Genomic DNA, 25,159 nt, shown 5'->3' with positions numbered 1-25,159 from the left:
CCAGACACACCTGGCTAACTTGATGAGTAATCATCTAGCGAAGTGTAGTCTTTTGTTTAGACATGTAACGTTATCTAGCTAGCTAAACAATGAACCATAATCCCAACCCATGCTAATAGCAATACAAACTGATTTTCATAGCTAGTCACCATACATGAAATGCTGTAGTATGAATCTACAGGTAGCTAACTAGGTTCAATTTTAGCTAGCAAACTAATATTAGGCTATAACTAACAGTGCAAATGGCTTTCTGAGATACAAATAATATTACTGCATAGATCACACACGTAACGTTTGCTAGCTAGTGAACAGTACGCTTTAATTTGCAATGAAAAAGAAACGTGTAATATTGAAAATGTAGCTAAACTCTTACCCATATACATAGATGAACGTTTCACAGCAGACTAGAACCCCTTTAACTCTGTTTTGTTTGTACAGCTTGTTTGGCCCGTGTTGTGTCAAGTCTCTCCGGTTCACACTGACCGTGTGCAGAAAGTAGTCCGTCACAACTTTTTCCCACTAATCTTTGTCGATAGTGCCTGCTAAATTCAGGACAGGAATGTTAAGAGCAGTAGCAACACTTTTGCAGTAATCCATGGCAAAAGCAATATCTTCTCATTTTGTCAGGTACTAGCAAGGATTATCTACACATGCTGAGCAGCTCATGTTATAGACAGAATCATGCTACGTGGCAGACTAATCTGAACTCATCGCTTGGCATGTCCAGTCCATCCATTATCTCAGACAATCATGGCTAGCGGGAAGGTTCCTGTCTTTTTCTGTGTCTAAACCAACTAGACTCGTAATTTAACAATTTTATTTGTATTTACAGATGGCGTACAAGTTCATTACTAAGGTACATGAAAGTTTGCATATTCCAGAAGGCATTTCTGGCAAAACAAAAACGCATTTTGATAACAAAATTAAAAACAAATGCCTCTCCTGTGAAGTAGTGACGTGCGACATTAGCATAGCTTATGTTAAAATTGACATAGCTCCAAACTTCAATGACTTAAACCTAAAACCAACTATAAATTGTAGAAATTCAAATAAAATATTGAAAGCATTTAATGAGAACTAAAAGGATGAAAACAAGAAAATATTGTCATCTACATTGTGTAATTCATTGATGGTCCCTAACTAGCCACAGAGATAGGCAATCCAAAGTTAAACCAACTTTGCAACGGTCGCACACCAGCCGGCTGAAGCTAATTAGTTATAATTTGGCTAACTCTTCCCACCATTGAACAAGCACATCAAACCACACAAAACCAACTCAGGTCTGAATTCAGTCATGGCCGCCAGCATTTCTAAGAGATTGTCAGGTACTTTGTATACAATGTATAGCCTGTACTAGCCCTTTTCCTCCTCATCACTTTGGTCAATAGTGCATTAAAATCCCCACAGGGTTGAATCATAAGGGTAAAAATAAATTGTTCTGAAAGTCACAAGCACAGGCCAAAAGTGTTCCCCCAGAACATTGGGTACTACATCACATATGTGCGGTTATGTACACCACATTATTGCTCTCTGTCTGCTATGTCGACTGAGCTGTTGTGCCCGCCCTGTAACCTCCTTGGATAACGCTGGGCAGGCATCTTGATTGCTGTCACTCAAATGTGAGGGGCTGAAGCTCATTGTCTAGAACTCGAGGGCTGGCCCACGTGGGGGGAAATGTAGGGAAAATGGCGCTGCACAGCTTCAAGAAAAGTTACTTTCAAACTAGGGATTTTGTAGGTAATTGAGATGAGACAGTAATTATGCACATAGATTATGCATGTTTGAACTACACACTCACACATCCAGCCGAAAGTTGAAAAGTATAGGAAAAAGTCTTTAAAACCTCTTTGGGCTAGGTGGGGTGCTAGTGTCCCACCTCGCCAACATCCAGTGAAATTGCAGAGAGCGAAATTCAAAATACAAAAATTGTAATATTAAACATTCATGAAAATACATGTCATACATTTAAAATCTTAACTTCTTGTTAATCCAGCCGCTTTGTCAGATTTCAAAAAGGCTTTACGGCGAAAGCACACCGTGCGATTATCTGAGGACAGCGACCCGCTTACAAAAGCATTAAAAACGTTTCCCAAACCAGCAGAGGCATCGCAAAAGTCAGAAATAGCGATAAAATAAATCACTTACCTTTGAAGATCTTCTTCTGTTTGCAATCGCAAGGGTCCCAGCTACATAACAAATGGTCGTTTTGTTCGATTAAGATCGTTATATTCCAAAAAAGTCAGTTTAGTTGGCGTGCTTGATTCAGTAATCCACCTTTTCCACTCGTTCAAAATGCATACAAAGGAATCCCAAAAGTTACCAATAAACTTCGTCCAAACAAGTCAAACAACGTTTCTAATCAATCCCCTAATATGTAAATAAACTATAAAATTTAAGACGGAGAATTGTATGTTCCGGAGATAAATAACGAAGTGCGCGCTCATCCACGTGCGCTACAACACTACAACACTACAGTCAAAATCAGATCCACCTTGAAAGACTACAAATTCTAGCTCATTTTTCAAAGAACAAGCCTGAACCCTTTCTAAAGACTGTTGACATCTAGTGGAATCCAGAGGAACTGCAATCTGGGAGGATTTCCTTTGATTTTCCCATAGACAGGCATTTCAATGGGTGGTCACCTCAAAATAAAAAAAATCCGTATGGATTCTCCTCGGGTTTTCGCCTGCCATATCACTTCTGTTATACTCACAGACATTATTTTAACAGTTTTAGAAACTTGTGTTTTCTATCCAATACTACCAATGATATAATTATATATATTTCTATCCAATGCTACCAATTATATGATTATAATTATATATATATACATATTCTAGCTTCTGGGCCTGAGTAACAGGCAGTTTACTTTGGGCATGTCAGTCATTCGAACTTCCGAATACTGCCCCCTATCCCTAAGAAGTTAATGAATCAAATCAAAATCAAGGCCAAATCAGGAAGTGCAGTTGCCCTTTAAAATAACAAAAATAGCTCAGAAGAATGCTGGTTTTGTCACCCGGATGTGATGTCACACTGATCTTTAACCACTCCTCTGCTGTCAAACGAAAGCAACTGGTTTCTGTGTCTTAATTTTTATCCTGTTTTATACAGGACAATATACAGTGCCTTCGGAATCTATTCAAACCCCTTGACTTTTTCCACATTTTGTTAAGTTAGTCTTCGTCTAAAATGTATTTGTTTTTTTCATCATCTACACACATTACCCCATAATGACAAAGGAAACACAGGTTTTTAGAAATGTTCAGAAATGTAGAAGTATTTTTTTAAACCCAGAAATATTACATTTACTTAAGCATTCAGACCCTTTACTCAGTACTTTGAAGCACCTTTGGAAGCGATAACAGCATTATGACGCTACAAACTTGGCACACCTGCATTTGTGGAGCTTCTCCCATTCTCTGCAGATCTTCTCAAGCTCTGTCAGGTTGAATGGGGAGCGTCACTGCAAAGCTTTTTTCAGGGCTCTCCAGAGGTGTTTCTATCGGGTTCAAGCTGGACCACTCAAGGACATCCAGAGACTTGTCCAGAAGCCACTCCTGTGTTGTCTTAGCTGTGTGCTTAGGGTCGTTGTCCTGTTGGAACGTGAACCTTTGCCCCAGTCTGAGGTCCTGAGCGCTCTGGAGCATGTTCCGATCAAGGATCTCTCTGTACTTTTCTACGTTCATCTTTACCTCGATCCTGTATAGTCTCTCAGACTGGGGCGAAGGTTCACCTTCCAACAGGAAAATGACCGAATGCACTGTATATCAGCATAATTTTCAAGTCATCGTTTGGGCTTTTTGCATATTCACCAACAATGGTATTGCAGAAGCACACTTTTGAGAACATCCATAATGATGACACTATGCTGTCATTGTAATGATGCATCTATTAACTTCTTATGGCTGCAGGGGCAGTATTGAGTAGCTTGCATGAAAGGTGCCCAGAGGTGCCCAGAGTAAACGGCCTGCTCCTCAGTCTCAGTTGCTAATATATGCACATTATTATTAGTATTGGATAGAAAACACTCTGAAGTTTCTAAAACTGTTTGAATGATGTCTGTGAGTATAACAGAACTTATATAGCAGGCAAAAACCTGAGAAGAAATCCAAACAGGAAGTGATAAATCTGAGGTTGGTCGATTTTCAACCCAGGCCCTATTGAAATCACAGTGGGATATGAATGAAGTTGCACTTCCTAGGGCTTCCACTAGATGTCAACCGTCTTTAGAAACTTGAATGAGTGTGTGGGCCTGAATAAGAGCTGAATGAGTCAGGTTACTGGCAAATAGCCATTTCCTGGTCACGCGCATTCCACATGATATCGTCCTGCGTTCCATTGCTTCTCTAGACACAAAGGAATTCTCCGGTTGGAACTTTATTGTAGATTTATGATAACAACACCTTAAAGATTGATTATATACTTAGTTTGAAATGTTTCTTCGACCTGTAATATAACTTTTTGAATTTTTTTGTCCAAAGTTATGCTGGACCTGCACGAGCGTCTGAATATGTGTACCTAACATTATCGAACAAATCAAGCATTTATTGTCGAACTAGGATTCCCGGGAGTGCATTCTGGTGAAGATCATCAAAGGTAAGGAAATATTTCTAATGTGATTTCTGGTTTCTGTTGACTCCAACATGGCGGATAATTGTATTTATTTTCTGAGCGCCGTCTCAGATTATTGCCTGGTTTGCTTTTTCCGTAAGGTTTAAAACAAATCTGACACAGTGGTTGCATTAAGGATATGTTTATCTATAATTCCATGTGTATAACTTGTATTATCATCTACATTTATGATGAGTATTTCTGTTGAATCGATGTGGCTATGCAAAATCACTGGATGTTTTTAGAACTAGTGAACATAACGCGCCAATGTAAACTCAGATTTTTTTATATAAATATGAACTTTATCAAACAAAACATACATGTATTGTGTAACAGGAAGTCCTTTGAGTGTCATCTGATGATCATCAAAGGTTAGTGATTCATTTTATCTCTATTTTTTTGTGACTCCTCTCTTTGGCTAGAAAAATGGCTGAGTTTTTCTTTGGCTTGGTGGTGACCTAACATAATCGTTTGTGGTGCTTTCGCTGTAAAGCCTATTTGAAATCGGACACTGTGGTGGGATTAACAACAAGATGACCTTTAAAATGGTATAAGATACATGTATGTTTGAGGAATTGTAATTATGAGATTTCTGATGTTTTGAATTTTGCGCCCTGCACTTTCACTGGCTGTTGTCATATCATCCCGTTAACGGGATTGCAGCCCTAAGAACTTTTTAAGATACCTAAATATGAGCTTTGCATAACATGAGTGCGCTATACATATGCTATGGATATATTTCATTAACCTTTAATAATGCAGTTGGAACATGTTATCACGTTGATGAAATGCTTATAGCTGTGTAATAAATGCATTATGGTGATGTAGTCAAAGTCAATCAAGACCTTGGGCGACTGACCAGTGAATTCATTGAAACTCTGGAAAAGCTTTCTGTGCTAATCAGCGCCCTCTCTCTCAGGAGGACTCTCAGAGGTACTACAGATGGAGGAGTTACGGGCCAGGAGACAGACGGATGGAGGAACTCTGGGTAGACCTAAATGCTGTGCAACAGAGCAAAGTCAGAGTGCACGGCATCCTGTCCAACACACACCGGCAGGCAGCGGTGAGACATGCACGCATGCGCACACACACACACACACACACACACACACACACACACACACACACACACACACACACACACACACACACACACACACACACACACACACACACACACACACACACACACACACACACACACACACACACACACACACTATACACATACAGATGGAAAGTGGTTAGAGTTGGTGGGAGAATGAGACGTACACAAGAGCACAGAAACAATACTGTACATAGGCCTGCATGCAGTCTTTGGACACCATGACATTGCCATCATGACTGACATGCTGTCTGATATGATATATGCTCCTCCTAGCGTGTGGCTCTCTCCTTTGACTTCCCCTTCTATGGACACTACCTGAGACAAATCACCATAGCAACAGGAGGTAAACTGAATTTATATTACTAAAACTGTCCGTCTCTTCACTATGCGGTAAATGATTCTATGCGAACACATCCAACAGTATCACATTATTATGTAATGAAAAACTAGACTGTTGCCACACAGATATATTCTTAAACCCTTGAAATTGGGCACCAATTGTTTTGTTTCCTACAAGGTACACTTTGAGCAAGAGAAGCTATTAGCGCTCTGCTTATCCCATTTCCAGAGTAGGTTCCAGATCAATGGAATTCTAAATCGCTTTTCATAATGAATTATTAAGATTGAAAATGATAACCGTTGAGTTAGCCGCTACAGACCCAAAGCCTCCGAATTACAGGGATGTGTGATTTATGGCACCATTACTAATTCATTCACATTCTGCAGTTCCTCCTCTGAAACTATGAGAGGGTTTTCGATATATTTGACAATTTCAATCATTTCTATATTCTTGGAATGAAAGGCTTTTGAGGTAAAACGGTCTTATTGTTTATTTTGTCACTATGCAAGCCACTGTACAGAACAGCATGCTACTTTTGACATCGTACTGTACATAGGAGTGTATAGGAGATGTTGCACCTACCGTGACAATTAAAACCTACCCTAACAAGAAACTGTGGATAGATGGCGGCATTCGCGCAAACCTGAAAGTGCGAACCATCGCATTTAACCATGGAAAGGTGACTATAAAGGGAAAGGGAATGTGGCTGAATAGTTATTCCCTCCGCAAGGCAATCAAACAAGCGAAATGTCAGTATAGAGACAAAGTGGAGTCACAATTCAACGGCTCAGACACGAGACATATGTGGCAGGGTCTACAGACAATTACGGACTTTAAAAGGAAAACCAGCCATAACACGGACACCGATGCCTTGCTTCCAGACAAACAAAACACCTTCTTTGCACGTTTTGAGAATAATACAGTGCCACCAACATGGCCCGCTACCAAGGACTGTGGACTCTCCTTCTCCATGGCTGACATGAGTAAGACATTTAAACGTGTTAACCCTCGCATGGATGCCGGCCCAGGCGGCATCCCTAGGCACGTCCTCAGAGCATGCGCAGACCAGCTGGCTGGTGTGTTTACGGACATATTCAATCACCGTGAGTGATGTCTGCAATTTATTGCCCTTGCCACATCTGCAGTCCTCATGCCATTTTGCAGCCTGCCTAAGGGACGTTCACGCAGATGAGCAGGGACCCTGGGCATCTTTCTTTTTGTGTTTTTCAGAGTCAGTAGAAAGGCCTCTTTATAGTGTCCTAGGTTTTCATAACCGTGACCTTAATTGCCTACCATCTGTAGGTGGTTAGTGTCTTAATGAACGTTCCACGGATGCATGTTCATTAATTCTCTATGGTTCATTGAACAAGCATGGGAAACAGGGTTTAAACCCTTTACATTGAAGATCTGTGAAGTTATTTAGATTTTTACGAATTATCTTTGAAAGACAGGGTCCTGAAAAAGGGCCGTTTCTTTTTTTTTGCTGAGTTTATTTTACAAAAGTAAAATTAAATAAAAACCCTTGAATGAGTAGGTGTGTCCGGACATTTGACTGGTACTGTTTGTCGGACTACACTTACATCAAAATATCAGCCATATTTGCCTTAGTTTAGTAAATAATACAAAGACAATGAACGTCTATATCTGATTGCTTTCAGGTAAATAACACATCCAGCTTTTCTTATATATAGCTTCTACTCAAATAAGCTAAAGACTTCACAATTCTCATACAGTGAAAATCATGAATATACATCTAAAAGGTCATGAATTTGAAAATTAGCATCTATTCCTTTCTTAAATAAAAAACAAAATCTTGACAATTGGTAGATACAGAGCATTCAGAAAGTATTCAGAATGCTTGCCTTAATCCTAAAATTGATTATTATTATTATTATTATTAAATTGATCAATATACTGTACATACAATACCCATTAATAAGCCAAACTGTTTTTTAGATATTTTTGCAAATGTATTAAAAATAAACAACTTAATCATTGTATTTACATACGCTTTCAGACCCTTTACTCAGTACATTGTTGAAGAAAAGTCTTCTTAGGTATGACGCTACAAGTTAGGCACACCTGTATTTGGAGAGTTTCTCCCGTTCTTCTCTGCAAATCCTCTCAAGCTCTGCCAGGTTGGATGGGCAGCGTCGCTGCACAGCTACAGCGGGGAGAACAAGTATTTGATACACTGACGATTTTGCAGGTTTTCCAACTAACAAAGCATGTAGAGGTCTGTAATTTTTATCATAGGTACACTTCAACTGTGAGAGATGGAAAAAAATCCAGAAAATCACACTATGATTTTTAAGTAATTCATTTGCATTTTATTGCATGACATAAGTATTTGATACATCAGATAAGCAGAACTTAATATTTGGTACAGAAACCTTTGTTTACAATTGCAGAGATCATACATTTCCTGTAGTTCTTGACCGGGTTTGCAAACACTGCAGCAGGGACTTTGGCCCACTCCTCCATACAGACCTTCTCCAGACCCTTCAGGTTTCGGGGCTGTCGCTGGGCAATACGGACTTTCAGCTCCCTCCAAAGATTTTTTAATGGGTTCAGGTCTGGAGACTGGCTAGGCCACTCCAGGACCTTGAGATGCTTCTTACGGAGCCACTCCTTAGTTGCCCTGGTAGTGTGTTTCGGGTTGTTGTCATGCTGGAAGACCCAGCCACGACCAATCTTCAATGCTCTTACTGAGGGAAGGAGGTTGTTGGCCAAGATCTCGCGATAAATGTCCCCGTCCATCCTCCCCTCAATACGGTGCAGTCGTCCTGTCCCCTTTGCAGAAAAGCATCCCCAAAGAATGATTATTCCACCTCCATGCTTCAAGGTTGGGATGGTGTTCTTGGGGTTGTACTCATCCTTCTTCTTCCTCCAAACATGGCGAGTGGAGTTTAGACCAAAAGTTATATTTTTGTCTCATCAGATCACATGACCTTCTCCCATTCCTCCTCTGAATCACCCAGATGATCATTGGCAAACTTCAGACGGGACTGGACATGTGCTGGCTTGAGCAGGGGGACCATGCGTGCGCTGCAGGATTTTAATCCATGACGGTGTAGTGTGTTACTAATGGTTTTCTTTGAGACTGTGGTCCCAGCTCTCTTCAGGTCATTGACCAGGTCCTGCCGTGTAGTTCTGGGCTGATCGCTCACCTTCCTCATGATCATTGATGCCCCACGAGGTGAGATCTTGCATGGAACCCCAGACTGAGGGTGATTGACCATCATCTTGAACTTCTTCCATTTTCTAATAATTGCACCAACAGTTCTTGCCTTCTCACCAAGCTGCTTGCCTATTGTCCTGTAGCCCATCCCAGCCTCATGCAGGTCTACAATTTAACCCATATGTCCTTACACCCTCTCTGGTCTTGGCCATTGTGGAGAGGTTGTAGTCTGTTTGATTGAGTGTGTGGACAGGTGTCTTTTATACAGGTAACGAGTTCAAACAGGTGCAGTTAATACATGTAATGAGTGGAGAACAGGAGGGCTTCTTAAAGAAAACAGGTCTGTGAGAGCCGGAATTCTGGTTGGTAGGTGATCAAATACTTATGTCATGCAATAAAATGCAAATTAATTACTTAAAAATCATACAATGTGATTTCCTGAATTTTTGTTTTAGATTCCGTCTCGCACAGTTGAAGTGTACCTTTGATAAAAATTACAGACCTCTACATGAATCAAATCAAATCAAATCAAATCCAATTTTATTTGTCACATACACATGGTTAGCAGATGTTAAATGCGAGTGTAGCGAAATGCTTGTGCTTCTAGTTCCGACAATGCAGTGATAACCAACAAGTAATCTAACTAACAATTCCAAAACTACTGTCTTATACACAGTGTAAGGGGATAAGGAACATGTACATAAGGATATATGAATGAGTGATGGTACAGAGCAGCATACAGTAGATGGTATCGAGTACAGTATATACATATGAGATGAGTGTGTAGACAAAGTAAACAAAGTGGCATAGTTAAAGTGGCTAGTGATACATGTGTTACATAAGGATGCAGTCGATGATGTAGAGTACAGTATATACATATGCATATGAGATGAATAATGTAGGGTAAGTAACATTATATAAGGTAGCATTGTTTAAAGTGGCTAGTGATATATTTACATAATTCCCATCAATTCCCATTATTAAAATGGCTGGAGTAGGGTCAGTGTCAATGACAGTGTGTTGGCAGCAGCCACTCAATGTTAGTGGTGGCTGTTTAACAGTCTGATGGCCTTGAGATAGAAGCTGTTTTTCAGTCTCTCGGTCCCAGCTTTGATGCACCTGTACTGACCTCGCCTTCTGGATGATAGCGGGGTGAACAGGCAGTGGTTCGGGTGGTTGATGTCCTTGATGATCTTTATGGCCTTCCTGTAACAACGGGTGGTGTAGGTGTCCTGGAGGGCAGGTAGTTTGCCCCCGGTGATGCGTTGTGCAGTCCTCACTACCCTCTGGAGAGCCTTACGGTTGAGGGCGGAGCAGTTGCCGTACCAGGCGGTGATACAGCCCGCCAGGATGCTCTCGATTGTGCATCTGTAGAAGTTTGTGAGTGCTTTTGGTGACAAGCCGAATTTCTTCAGCCTCCTGAGGTTGAATAGGCGCTGCTGCGCCTTCTTCACGACGCTGTCAGTGTGAGTGGACCAATTCAGTTTGTCTGTGATGTGTATGCCGAGGAACTTAAAACTAGCTACCCTCTCCACTACTGTTCCATCGATGTGGATAGGGGGTGTTCCCTCTGCTGTTTCCTGAAGTCCACAATCATCTCCTTAGTTTTGTTGACGTTGAGTGTGAGGTTATTTTCCTGACACCACACTCCGAGGGCCCTCACCTCCTCCCTGTAGGCCGTCTCGTCGTTGTTGGTAATCAAGCCTACCACTGTTGTGTCGTCCGCAAACTTGATGATTGAGTTGGAGGCGTGCGTGGCCACGCAGTCGTGGGTGAACAGGGAGTACAGGAGAGGGCTCAGAACGCACCCTTGTGGGGCCCCGTGTTGAGGATCAGCGGGGAGGAGATGTTGTTGCCTACCCTCACCACCTGGGGGCGGCCCGTCAGGAAGTCCAGTACCCAGTTGCACAGGGCGGGGTCGAGACCCAGGGTCTCGAGCTTGATGACGAGCTTGGAGGGTACTATGGTGTTGAATGCCGAGCTGTAGTCGATGAACAGCATTCTCACATAGGTATTCCTCTTGTCCAGGTGGGTTAGGGCAGTGTGCAGTGTGGTTGAGATTGCATCGTCTGTGGACCTATTTGGGCGGTAAGCAAATTGGAGTGGGTCTAGGGTGTCAGGTAGGGTGGAGGTGATATGGTCCTTGACTAGTCTCTCAAAGCACTTCATGATGACGGAAGTGAGTGCTACGGGCGGTAGTCGTTTAGCTCAGTTACCTTAGCTTTCTTGGGAACAGGAACAATGGTTGCCCTCTTGAAGCATGTGGGAACAGCAGACTGGTATAGGGATTGATTGAATATGTCCGTAAACACACCGGCCAGCTGGTCTGCGCATGCTCTGAGGGTGCGGCTGGGGATGCCGTCTGGGCCTGCAGCCTTGCGAGGGTTAACACGTTTAAATGTCTTACTCACCTCGGCTGCAGTGAAGGAGAGACCGCATGTTTCCGTTGCAGGCCGTGTCAGTGGCACTGTATTGTCCTCAAAGCGGGCAAAAAGTTATTTAGTCTGCCTGGGAGCAAGACATCCTGGTCCGTGACTGGGCTGGATTTCATCTTGTAGTCCGTGATTGACTGTAGACCCTGCCACATGCCTCTTGTGTCTGAGCCATTGAATTGAGATTCCACTTTGTCTCTGTACTGACGCTTAGCTTGTTTAATAGCCTTGCGGAGGGAATAGCTGCACTGTTTGTATTCAGTCATGTTGCCAGACACCTTGCCCTGATTAAAAGCAGTGGTTCGCGCTTTCAGTTTCACGCGAATGCTGCCATCAATCCACGGTTTCTGGTTAGGGAATGTTTTTATCGTTGCTATGGGAACGACATCTTCGACGCACGTTCTAATGAACTCGCACACCGAATCAGCGTATTCGTCAATATTCCCATCTGACGCAATACGAAACATGTCCCAGTCCACGTGATGGAAGCAGTCTTGGAGTGTAGAGTCAGCTTGGTCTGACCAGCGTTGGACAGACCTCAGCGTGGGAGCCTCTTGTTTTAATTTCTGCCTATAGGCAGGGATCAGCAAAATGGAGTCGTGGTCAGCTTTTCCGAAAGGGGGCGGGGCAGGGCCTTATATGCGTCGCGGAAGTTAGAGTAACAATGATCCAAGGTTTTACCACCCCTGGTTGCGCAATCGATATGCTGGTAAAATTTAGGGAGTCTTGTTTTCAGATTGGCTTTGTTAAAATCCCCAGCTACAATGAATGCAGCCTCCGGATAAATGTTTTCCAGTTTGCAAAGAGTTAAATAAAGTTCGTTCAGAGCCATCGATGTGTCTGCTTGGGGGATATATACGGCTGTGATTATAATCGAAGAGAATTCTCTTGGAAGATAATGCGGTCTACATTTGATTGTGAGGAATTCTAAATCAGGTGAACAGAAGGATTTGAGTTCCTGTATGTTTCCTTCATCACACCATGTCCCGTTAGTCATGAGGCATACGCCCCGCCACTCTTCTTACCAGAGAGATGTTTGTTTCTGTCCGCGCGATGCGTGGAGAAACCCGTTGGCTGCACCGCCCTGGATAGCGTCTTCCCAGTAAGCCATGTTTCCGTAAAGCAGAGAACGTTGCAGTCTCTGATGTCCCTCTGGAATGCCACCCTTGCTCGGATTTAATGCTTTGTAAGTTGGAAAACCTGCAAAATCGGCAGTGTGTCAAATACTTGTTCTCCCCACTGTATTTTCAGATCTCTCCAGAGATGTTCGATTGGGTTCAAGTTCGGGCTCTGGCTGGACCACTCAAGGACATTGTCCCGAAACCACTCCTGTGTTGTCTTGGCTATGTGCTGAGGGTCATTGTCCTGTTGAAAGGTGACCCTTCACCCCAGTCTGAGGTCCTGAGTGCTCTGGAGCAGGTTTTCATCAAGGATCTCTCTATATATTGCTCTCTTCATCTTTCCCTCAATCCTGACTTGCCGCCCAGTCCCTGCCGCTGAAAAACATCCCCATGGCATGATGCTGTCACCACCATGCTTCACCGTAGGGATGGTGCTAGGTTTCCTCCAGACTTGGCGCTTGGTATTCAGGCCAAATAGTTCAATATTGGTTTCATCAGACCAGAAAATCTTGTTTGTCTTGGTCAGAGTCTTTAGGTGCCTTTTGGCAAACTCCAAGTGGGCTGTTGTGCTTTTTCATGATGAGTGGCTTCTGTCTGGCCATCTCTACCATAAAGACCTGACCAGTGGAGTGCTGCAGAGATGGTTGTCCTTCTGGAAGGTTCTCCCATCTCCACAGAGGAAATTTGTGCTCTGGCATTGTGACTATTGGGTTCTTGGTCACCTCCCTGACCAAGGCCCTTCTCCCCCGATTGCTCTGTTTGGTCAGGTGGCAAGATCTAGGAAGATCTTAGGTTGGAGTCATTAAAAATAATTTTTCAACCATTCCACACATTTCTTGTTAACAAACTATAGTTTTGGCAAGTTTGTTAGGACATACTTTGTACGTGACACAGGTCATTTTTCCAACAATTGTTTACAGACAGATTATTTCAATTGAAATTCACTGTATCACAATTCCAGTGGGTCAGAAGTTTACAATACACTAAGTTAACTGTGCCTTTAAACAGCTTGGAAAATTCCAGAAAATGTTGTCATGGCTTTAGAAGTTTCTGATAGGCTAATTGACATAATTTGAGTCAATTGGAGGTGTACCTGTGGATGTATTTCAAGGCTTACCTTCAAACTCAGTGCCTCTTTGCTTGACATCATGGGAAAATCAAAATAAATCAGCCAAGACCAGACCTCAGACCTATACAAGTCTGGTTCATCCTTGGGAGCAAATTCCAAATGGCTGAAGGTACCACGTTCATCTGTACAAACAATAGTATGCAAGTATAAACAGCATGGGACCCTGCAGCTGTCATACCGCTCAGGAAGGAGACACTTTCTGTCTCCTAGAGATGAACCTACTTTGGTGCAAAAAGTGCAACTCAATCACAGAACAACAGCAAAGGACCTTGTGGAGATGCTGGAGGAAACAGATACAAAAGTATCTTTATCCACAGTCAAACGAGTGCTATATCGACATAACCTGAAAGGCCGCTCAGCAAGAAAGAAGCAACTGCTCCAAAACTGCCTTAACTGACTACGGTTTGCAACTGCACATGGGGACAAAGATCGTACTTTTTGGAGAAATGTCCCCTGGTCTGATGAAACATAAATAGAACTGTTTGGCCATAATGACCATTGTTATGTTTGGAGGAAAAAGGGGGAGGCTTGCAAGCCGAAGAACACCATCCCAACCATGAAGCACGGCAGTGGCAGCATCATGTTGTGGGGGTGCTTTGCTGCTATTTAGTTGGTTGTTGATTATTGCTACACAACCAATTTCAAGTCTTAGATTTTTAAGCCGATTTAAGTCAAAACTGTAACTAGGCCACTCACGAACATTCAATGTCGACTTGATAAGCAACTCCAGATTCCAAGAACACAGGATGAGATGTTACTGTCCTTTGTGCAAGCACTTCCAAGAGTTAATGAACAGTGAGCGTGGTGAAATTTGGGGAGCGCATCGTCAGTAGTGTACCTTTGGTTCCTAGGGTGCTTCGGCCTTTCACACTATACACCCTCCCCAAAGGCGGCCAGCGACAGGGTGATCAATCCTACGCTTGCGTCCCATTCCCAATTAGTCATAGGAGTTGCCTTGTTGTTGATAGCCAACATCCCATGGGACTATGCATGGCAGGGGCGTCCTCTTCCCTGAGTCAAGCATTGTTGACTGCATACCTCATGGCCCTCTCACTTCGGGGCCCAGCTGGGGTCTTTCCTCTTCATCCAGAGCCACTGACTGCTGCCTTCTGCCGCCTCTGATACAGCTTTGATTGCCGAACACTGGCTCTGGCCCTTAATTCCCAGGTCTCTAAGCAGTCTGGTTGTAGATGTTGCCACAAAACCTCTGCAGCCCACCTCCATTGGTCAGACTTCTGTGTTCCAGCCATGATGCCGTGCTTCGGCAGCTAGATCAGCATAGCGCAGATGTTTTCGCTCATAAGCCTCATCTACTGAGTTTTCCCAGGGTACTGTGAGCTCAATGATGAAGAGCTTATTGAGTGAACAGGACCAGAGCACCATGTCAGGTCTTAGGGTGGTGGTTGCGATCTCCGGAGGAAACACAAGTTGCCGGCCAATGTCAGCTAGCATTTTCCAGTCGCGGGCCAAGCGCAGCTGGTCTCGCTCTAATGGTGTAGAGCCGCTCTTCGGTGGTTTAGCCCCTTCAAGGACAAAGTTTGTCTGTAACGAGTGTGATGCTGCTGTGGGTGGTAGGGAGTTGGTGGCAGCTCGCTTGTCCTCCAGGGCGGACGCAAGGTTTTTAAGGACTTGGTTGTGACGCCAAGTGTAGCGTCCATGGGTGAGGCTTGTTTTACACCCTGTGAGAATGTGCCTGAGGTTGGCTGGCATGGAACAGAGGGCACAGTCCGGATCTTCACCATACCATTGGTGAAGATTAACTGGTGTTGGAAGGACGTCATATGTTGCTCTGATGGAAAAGCTCAACCGCCTCGCTTCCATGGCCCACAGATCCTTCCAGCTGATCTTCCTCTTCTCCACACTGTCCCATCGAGTCCACTGTCCCTGTTTGGCAAGAGAGACTGCCTTGGCCCACCTTGCAGCCTCCTCCTGATGGCGTACTTCCTGCACTACCATCTTCCGCCGCTGTGGTGCAGTGGCCTTACTCCAAGCAGCACGGCTAGTTAGCCCAAGGCCTCCTCTCCCTTGCTGAACATGACCCACAATGTCAGCATGTCTGAGGGCTGTTGTTGCCTCCTGGACTGCTTTTCCTGGCCTCCATTTGCGCCCAGTTGCCAAGGTCGGCGCGTTGTTGCTCACCACTGGGTCTCGAGATTATATATTTGGCCTTGTGTTTTAGGCTATTAACCTGCTGAATGCTGAATTTTTTTCCCACTGTCTGTTGGAAAGCAGACTGAACCATGTTTTCCTCTAGTATTTTACCCGTGCTTTGCTCTATTCGGTTTCTTTTTAACCTAGAAACTCCCTAGTCCGATGACAAGCATAGCCATAACATGATGCAGCCACCATGCTTGAAAATATGAAGAGTGCTACTCAGTGATGTGATGTAAATTTGATTTGATGTGTTGTGTTGGATTTGCCCCAAACATAACGCTTTTCATCCAGGACATGAAGTACATTTTTTGCCATGTTTTTTGCAGTTTTACTTTAGTGCCTTATTGCAAACAGGATGCTTGTTTTGGAATATTTTTATTCTATACGCTTTATGCTTCTGTCATTTAGATTAGTATTGGGGAGTGACAATGTTGTTGATTCATACTCAGTTTTCTCCTATTATAGTCATTAAACTCCTTGGCCTCATGGTGAAATCCCAGAGGGGTTTACCTTCCTCTCTGGCAACTGAGTTTGGAAGGACGCCTGTATATTTGTAGTGACTGGGTTTATTGATACACCATTCAAAGTGTAATTAATAACTTCACCATGCTCAAAGGGATATTCAATGTTTACTTTGTTTTACCCATCTACCAATAGGTGCCCTTCTTTGCGAGGCATTGGAAAACCTCCCTGGTCTTTGTGGTTGAATCTGAGTTTGAAATTCACTGCTCGACTGAGGGACCTTACAGATAACTGTGTGTGTGGTACAGAGATGACTGAATCCATGCAACTTATTATGTGACTTGTTAAGAAATGTTTTACTCCTGAACGTATTTAGGCTTTCCATAACGTGGTTGAATATTATTGACTCAAGACATTTCAGCTTGTCATTTTTTATTAAGGTGTACATGTTCTAAAAACATAATTCCACTTTGGCAGTATGGGGTATTGTGTGTAGGCCAGTGACACATCTCAATTGAATCTGTTTAAATTCAGGCTGTAACACAACATTTTGAAAAGTCAAGGGGTATGAATACTTACTGAAGGCACTGTATTTAAAACACAGGTAAAATCATATTTGTGACTGCACTGAGCCTTTAAAGTCCCCAAGGTGTCCTTTCAAAACTCTCGTCTGAACAATCAAGTCCCAATAACGTTTCCGATTCCTCACCTGCCCTTCAGAGTGAAGAATGGCTGGGTTTCTGTGGTACAAGGAAATGGCCGTACATCACTTCCCCGGGTCCTGTTGATTTGTTTATCATCTCATTGGGGTGCCAGACATAACAATGTAGAATGATGTAAGACTTTCGTGCAGGCGTGCTTCTTCCAGTCTCTTGACGTTTGAACTTTTGGATCCTGTTTTCCTGTTTTTATGTATAATCTTGTTGGGGTGCCAGACACAACAATGTAGAAAGTTAAGACTTTCTCCCAGTGCCTCTGATGTTTGAACTGTTGATCTTTCGAAGGGTTCATCTTCACGGGGGAGATCACGCATCGCATGCTGACAGCCACACAGTACATCGCCCCCCTCATGGCCAACTTTGACCCCAGTTTTTCAAAAAACTCAACAGTGCGGTACATGGACAATGGTGAGTGTGTTGGTATGTGCATATGTCTATATTTGTGTGTGGGTGGGAGTGGGTGGGTGGGTGGGTGGGTGGGTGGGAGTGGGTGGGTGGGAGTGGGTGGGTGGGTGGGTGGGAGTGGGAGCGGCAGTGTATGTGTGGGGTTAAGAAAAGAAAAGGAAAAGTAGCACACTTTAGTTGCTCCGGTGTAATAATTTATTTTACCAACGTTTCAACAGCTAAATTGTCTTCATTAGGGTTTTAGCTGATTTTATTTTTGTGGGTGCCTTTAGGGAGCCCTTACGTGACCTTTAATGTTGACCTCTGACCCTTGCTCTGTGCTAGGTGAGGTGTTTGTGGTGCAATGGGACAAGGTGCGGCTTCAGGGGCGCGAGGCAGAGGGAACCTTCACCTTCCAGGCTGCTCTCCATAACAATGGAACAATCGCATTCAACTACAGAGAGGTGAGTTTTCTAATACAATATACTATAATAGGTGTTGTTTTTTTATTGTTAAACGGATGATCTACTTCATATATTTTGACGAATCCAATGATTTGCTCCGCCATTATAATAGTTGGGGTTCGGTTCAATCGCAGTGATTTAAAACGTGGGAATCAAAATAATAATTTGTGAATCGCGAACAGTAAAAACACCTTCCCAGAAATGAGTTCCTTTAGCATCCCTTTGATATTTTATGTAGAAATTGTGACCACATGAACAATTCAATAAATATGACTTTTTCATATGAATAAAGACTTGCCAAAATTCAGCATTTTGACATGTCCCTCTGGGCACGCTGTGGCTTCTTAAAATATTTTAACCCACCTAACCCCAACATTTCTCCAAGTTTTCACCATCATTGTAAAGCCATAGGGACCTGGTGGATGAGGCTCTAGCAAATTACATTTTGGGAAAGCCCGGCAGAGTGGCCAAGTGAATGGGCCACGTGAATGGTTCAACTTGAACACTGGAAAGTAAATCTGCCCCCAGATTCAGTACTCCCGGTATATGAGTAGCTCTCAGTGATTGGAGATGCACACTGCTCCACATAATCAGTCTGTGTGCCAGTGTGTATAAGTGAGGGGATTGCAGTCCCCCTTGTCTGTTTATGTAAGCCACAACAGTTCTGACTAGAACATGACAACACTCCAGAAATGGAGCAATGTCTTTAATGTTAGGGACACTGCAAGGAGTTCCAGGCAGTTTATGTGAGTAGAACGGTGATGGGGTCCCCACACTGTTCTGCTCTCGTGAGTTTCACCCCAACCCGAGAGAGATGCGTCCGTTGTGAGTACTTTTCTGGATAAAACAGTGCCCATCTGGGCACCATGTGACAGAAATTTCCGGTGTCTCCAGGAGTGCAGTGCTGCCATGCAGCCTATGGAGATGTCTGTGACGTATTGGGCTCAGACCTTGAGAAGAGACCCAGCGTTGAAAACCTCTCATATTCAAACGTCCTAATGGGATGACTACTAAAGCAGTCTCAGGCATGCTTTGAAAGAGACCAGGTTCCCTCTGTGAAACAGTGCTAGGCAATCTTGGAATGTTCTTATACGTTCCACTGAAAGGCGAGCTTTGAATGAGCGTGGAAATCAGAATGCTCTTTACTGTGTTTATTCTGAAACCTAGAAATGTCATGTGTTCCAATAGTAGCTGACTGTGTACTAAGACCTCTTGTCTCGATTGCACACACAGCAGCCAATCGTCTATGTACATCATCAGCCGAATGCCCCTTTCTCTGAGTGAGGCGATGGCTGCCTCGGTACACTTCGTAAAAACTTGAGGTGACCGTGAGAGGCCGAAACGGAGAACGAGAAATGTGTAGATTACTGGGCCTTGAAAAGCGAATCTGAGAAATGTCCTGTGAGGAGGGTGTATTGAGATGTGGATGTAAGCGTCCTTCAGGTCGACAGATACAAACATATTGCCTGGGCGCAGAGAACGTAGCAAAGCAGTGTGTGTCAACATTCTGAACGTGTACTTTCTCATGTGCATGTTCAGAGCATGTAGATCTAGGATCGTGCGAATACCGCCCCCCTTTTTTGGAACCAGGAAATATCAATAGTAAAAACTACAGTTTTTTTATCAGGAGGAACAACTCTTATTGCCCTTTTCACTATTAGCAATGCGATATCCTCCTGGAGTACACGCGCTGATTCCCCCTGAGCAGGAGTGTATCATCTGCATCAGCTCAACAGAGGGACCGAAAAGGTTTTTAGGGTCTACTGGAGCATCCAGGATCATCAGCTTCTCACTATCAGACACCGTGTATAGGTTGAGCCATTGAGCCCTCTCCTGGGATATCATGAGCACCATCGCTCTTCCGGACACCTGGACAACGGCTTTAAGCAGACGAAGATTGAGGTCTGTGGCAACACAGGCCACGAGGTTGTTGCTGAAGTCCTCAGCTAGCGCTAGCCGTCTTACCACGGTTCCCTGTGGGGATATCCATTTCCTCTGGTGAATCACCGGGGGAGCCGGCTCCCATGTTAGGTTCCTGTTGACTCAGGCTAGCTTGGTGTGCTCTTCACAGTGGCTGGCTCTTCACAGTGAAGAGGGCACAGTGTGGACAGGAGCCAGGGGAGGCTAAGGCTTCCTGGGCATGTTGCAGCCCAAGGCAAGTGGAGCACACAGAGTGGGTGTCTTTGGCCGATATCTTGTTTCCACAGGAGCAGATTAGTACTGGGAGCGTCTCTTCATTTGGGATGGGAGATGTGTTTGTCGCCATAGCTTGGATGCTACGTTTTTAGCTGTCTGAAAAAACTAGCGTGGTAGGCTAGTCCGTTAGCTAGTGATTAGTGGGTTATCTCCAACGGTGCCACTCAGTGTGACGGCCGGATACCGTTTCTGAAACAACAGTTTAGAAAAGATAGCTTGCTGTAGCTAGTATAACCTTTTCTCCTCAAAGTAAACCAGAAAAGCTAGCTACGACTAGTCACTGTTTGGATACAGCTAACTTGGTCGTGAACGAGTTAACCGTGTCACAGCTGTACCCGTTCCTCCCTCCAATAATTTTCCTCTAACTATGGTTAAGGAAAAGGAACCACTGCAGCCCCGAGAATAACACCCGGCAGCGAGTTGTAAGCTCACATCTGTGGACAGTTTAGCTGGTTCTGGAAAATGCAGTCACATCAAGGTAAGCTTTCTAATAAAAAGCGGGAAGAGATGTTTGAATGACTCAGAGACTACCTTTTATAGGGTAGGAGGGACACCCTTCCCTGACGCACAAGTCTCGACATCCAGCCAATCATGACTGGCAGTGTAATAAACGCTTTTGGGGATTACACTCGGGGCATATCCCCAGAAGTGAAATACTGAAATGAATACTTGAAAGAACCCATCTTAATTAGGTCTGTAATCAATAGTCTAACTGTTAAATGTGCCTGGCTTTATATATTATCCATATACACGACCGGTCAAAAGTTTTAGAACACCTACTCATTCAAGGGTTTTTCTTTATTTTTACTATTTTCTACATTGTAGAATATTAGTGAAAACATCCAAACTATGAAATAACACATATTGAATCATGTAGTAACCAAAAAAGTGTTAAAAAAATCAAAATGTATTTTAGATTCTTCAAAGTCACCACCCTCTCTTGGCATTCTCTCAGCCAGCTTCACCTGGAATGCTTTTCCAACCGTCTTAAAGGAGTTCCTACATATTCTGAGCACTTGTCGGCTGCTTTTCCTTCTATATAAATCACAGACAGTGTCACCAGCAAAGCACCCCCACACACCCTCTTCCATGCCTCATCCATTCACCTACTCTGCATCTCACAAAGGCAGCGGTTGGGATACCACCCCTACCTTGTCACAATACAACTGATTGGCTCAAACAAATTCCTCAAATTCCTCAAATTAACTTTTAACAAGGCACCCCTGTTAATTGATATGCATTCCAGGTGACCTCATGAAGCTGGTTGAGAGAATGCCAAGAGTGTGCAAAGCTGTCATCAAGGCAAAGGGTGGCACTTTGAAGAATCTCAAATATAAAATATATTTTGATTTGTTTTACACTTTTTTGGTTACTACAGTGGGGAGAACAAGTATTTGATACACTGCCGATGTTGCATGTTTTCCTGGCTATCAGCTAGCTATTAGCTACAGTGGGGCAAAACGTATTTAGTCAGCCACCAATTGTGCAAGTTCTCCCACTTAAAAAGATGAGACAGGCCTGTAATTTTCATCATTGGTACACTTCAACTATGACAGACAAAATTAGAAAAAAAATCCAGAAAATCACATTGTAGGATTTTTATTAATTTCTTTGCAAATTATGGTGGAAAATAAGTATTTGGTCAATAACAAAAGTTTATCTCAATACTTTGTTATATACCCTTTGTTGGCAATGACAGAGGTCAAATGTTTTCTGTAAGTCTTCACAAGGTTTTCACACACTGTTGCTGGTATTTTGGCCCATTCCTCCATGCAGATGTCCTCTAGAGCAGTGATGTTTTGGGGGTGTTGCTGGGCAACACAGACTTTCAACTCCCTCCAAAGATTTTCTATGGTGTTGAGATCTGGAGACTGGCTAGGCCACACCAGGACCTTGAAATGCTTCTTACGAAGCAACTCCTTAGTTGCCCGGAAGATGTGTTTTGGATCATTGTCATGCTGAAAGACCCAGCCACGTTTCATCTTCAATGCCCTTGCTGATGGAAGGAGGTTTTCACTCAAAATCTCACGAATCATGGCCCCATTCATTCTTTCCTTTACACGGATCAGTCGTCCTGGTCCCTTTGCAGAAAAACAGCCCCAAAGCATAATGTTTCCACCCCCATGCTTCACAGTAGGTATGGTGTTCTTTGGATGCAACTCAGCATTCTTTGTCCTCCAAACACCAGTTGAGTTTTTACCAAAAAGTTATATTTTGGTTTCATCTGACCATATGACATTCTCCCAATCTTCTTCTGGATCATCCAAATGCTCTCTGGCAAACTTCAGACGGACCTGGACATGTACTGGCTTAAGCAGGGGGACACGTCTGGCACTGCAGGATTTGAGTCCCTGGCGGCGTAGTGTGTTACTGAGGGTAGGCTTTGTTACTTTGGTCCCAGCTCTCTGCAGGTCATTCACTAGGTCCCCCCGTGTGGTTCTGGGATTTTTGCTCACAGTTCTTGTGATCATTTTGACCCCACGTGGTGAGATCTTGCGTGGAGCCCCAGATCGAGGGAGATTATCAGTGGTCTTGTATGTCTTCCATTTCCTAATAATTGCTTCCACAGTTGATTTCTTCAAACCATGCTGCTTACCTATTGCAGATTCAGTCTTCCCAGCCTGGTGCAGGTCTACAATTTTGTTTCTGGTGTCCTTTGACAGCTCTTTGGTCTTGGCCATAGTGGAGTTTGGAGTGTGACTGTTTGAGGTTGTGGACAGGTGTCTTTTAAACTGATAACAAGTTCAAACAGGTGCCATTAATACAGGTAACGAGTGGAGGACAGAGGAGCCTCTTAAAGAAGAAGTTACAGGTCTGTGAGAGCCAGAAATCTTGCTTGTTTGTAGTTGACCAAATACTTATTTTCCACTATAATTTGCAAATAAATTCATTAAAAATCCTACAATGTGATTTTCTGGATTTTTTTTCTCATTTTGTCTGTCATAGTTGAAGTGTACCTATGATGAAAATTACAGGCCTCTCTCATCTTTTTAAGTGGGGGAAATTGCACAATTGGTGGCTGACTAAATACTTTTTTGCCCCACTGTACCTTGATCCAAAACAAAATATATATTGAACATTTTCATTTACTGTTCCATATTTTATTTAACTAATATTTGTTGTCTTATTTATGCATTTGCTCTTGTCTTTTACAGAATACTATCCTAGTAGCAGGCCGATATTTACAATGTACCATGAATACTAGGCTATAATATCAACATACCCTTATTTTACCTGATCCTCTTCTCCTTCAGCTGGTGGAGGTCTATATTAATCTCTTGTAATTTGGGCCAACAATATGACTGAGTTTAAATCAATATGAACAAAAATATCAATGCAAAATGCAACGATTTCAACGTTTTTACTGAGTTCATATAAGGAAATAAGTCTATTGAAATAATTGGATTTCACATGAATGGGCAGGAGTGCAGCCACGGGTGGGCCTTGGAGGGCATAGGCCCACCCACTTGGCAGCCAGGCCCAGTTAATCAGAATTATTTTTTCCCGCACAATAGGGCTTTATTACCCCTCCCCCCTCACACAATCCCTCAGGTGAAGAAGCCAGATGTGGAGGTCCTGGGCTCACATGGTCTGCGGTTGTGAGGCCAGTTGGACGTGCTGCCAAATTCTAGAAAAACGATGTTGCAGGCAGCCTATGGTAGAGAAATTAACATTACATTGGTGGACGTTCCTGCAGTAAGCATGCCAATTGGACGCTCTCTCAAAACTTTAGACATCTGTGGCATTGTGTTGTGTGACAAAACTGCACATTTTAAAGTGGCCTTTTATTTTCCCCAACACAAGATGCACATATGTAGGGATTATACTGTTTAATCATCTTCTTGATATGCCACACCTGTCAGGTGGATGGATTATCTTGGCAAAGGAAAATGCTCACTAACAGGGATTAGTGAGGTTAAACGTGACCTTCAAGCCTACTTCACACACTTGGACGAAGCAGAGCAATGCATTAGCATGGTGGAAGATACTGTCATCATTGTCAAAACAACGAGCAAAAAGTTTGAAAAACAGATGGCAGACCTTATTTCAAAACCAAGCTCGCTCGAGAACCACCACAGGAGGTCTAATTTGAGACTGGTTAAATCTACTCGAAAAAGTAGAAAATGGTGATGCCGTTGCATTTCTCGGGGGATAGCCTCCCGAGGCTCTGATGGCCGGATGCCTTTCCTGTACATTGAAAGAGACCCTAGGCGTCTGGCTCCTACCGAGAAACCACCCTCTACTCGAGTCCTTATCATGAAGTTTCTCAAGCCAGGGCCAAGGGCAAGATGATGTATGGAGACCAAGAAATCATGTTATTCCCTGACCTATCTGTGGACCTGCACCGAAAAATAAAAAGGTTACGAAGGGGTCCAACGCCAGCTCAGGTCCCTCAACCTTGCCTATGGAATAGCCTTCCCAGCTAAACTACCTCTGACTTACAATGGACAGTCACACATGTTTGAATCTCCCTCTCAAGCCAAGGTGTTCATCTGTGGCATACAACGTGAATTCTTCCTAGTCATGTTGCCACTTTGAAGTTTACCACCACTCTGGACAATGGAGAATTAAACCACCTTGGATTATGTGACTGTTGGCAAGCTAACTAACATTAGCTAATGTATTAGCTGCTACTGTAGTACTGTAGTTAGCATAACAGTTAAGTGAATAATAGGCGAGCTAGCCCACTCAAAATGTCCTTATATTATTTGTAGCCTGTATGTGCTCATCAGTTAGCTCAGTTTCTTCTGTATTTCAGGCTAGATAGCTGTCCTTTGAACGTTTGACGTCATGTTTATTTTTGTTATGTTGATCATTCTCTTCCATTGGATAACATAAAACACTGTAAAATGCCGGC

General features: G+C 43.4%; 1 protein-coding gene across 2 annotated transcripts in view; it reads left to right on the top strand.

The window, feature by feature from the left end:
• plxdc1 (plexin domain containing 1) overlaps window positions 1-25,159 on the top strand; it is a 90,575-nt gene that overhangs the window by 30,738 nt on the left and 34,678 nt on the right. For both annotated transcript variants that reach the window (XM_035747402.2, XM_035747393.2), the window contains exons 3-6: window positions 5,531-5,674; window positions 5,993-6,062; window positions 17,543-17,665; window positions 17,987-18,105. In XM_035747402.2, coding sequence (XP_035603295.1) covers window positions 5,531-5,674; window positions 5,993-6,062; window positions 17,543-17,665; window positions 17,987-18,105 — 456 coding nt within the window. The remainder of the gene's footprint in view (window positions 1-5,530; window positions 5,675-5,992; window positions 6,063-17,542; window positions 17,666-17,986; window positions 18,106-25,159) is intronic.

This window comes from Oncorhynchus keta, chromosome 3 (genome assembly GCF_023373465.1).
Source record: "Oncorhynchus keta strain PuntledgeMale-10-30-2019 chromosome 3, Oket_V2, whole genome shotgun sequence".
Lineage (NCBI taxonomy): Eukaryota > Metazoa > Chordata > Actinopteri > Salmoniformes > Salmonidae > Oncorhynchus > Oncorhynchus keta.
The sequence above is the reverse complement of the archived record's forward strand: the minus strand, read 5'-3'. Positions and strand labels throughout refer to the sequence as shown.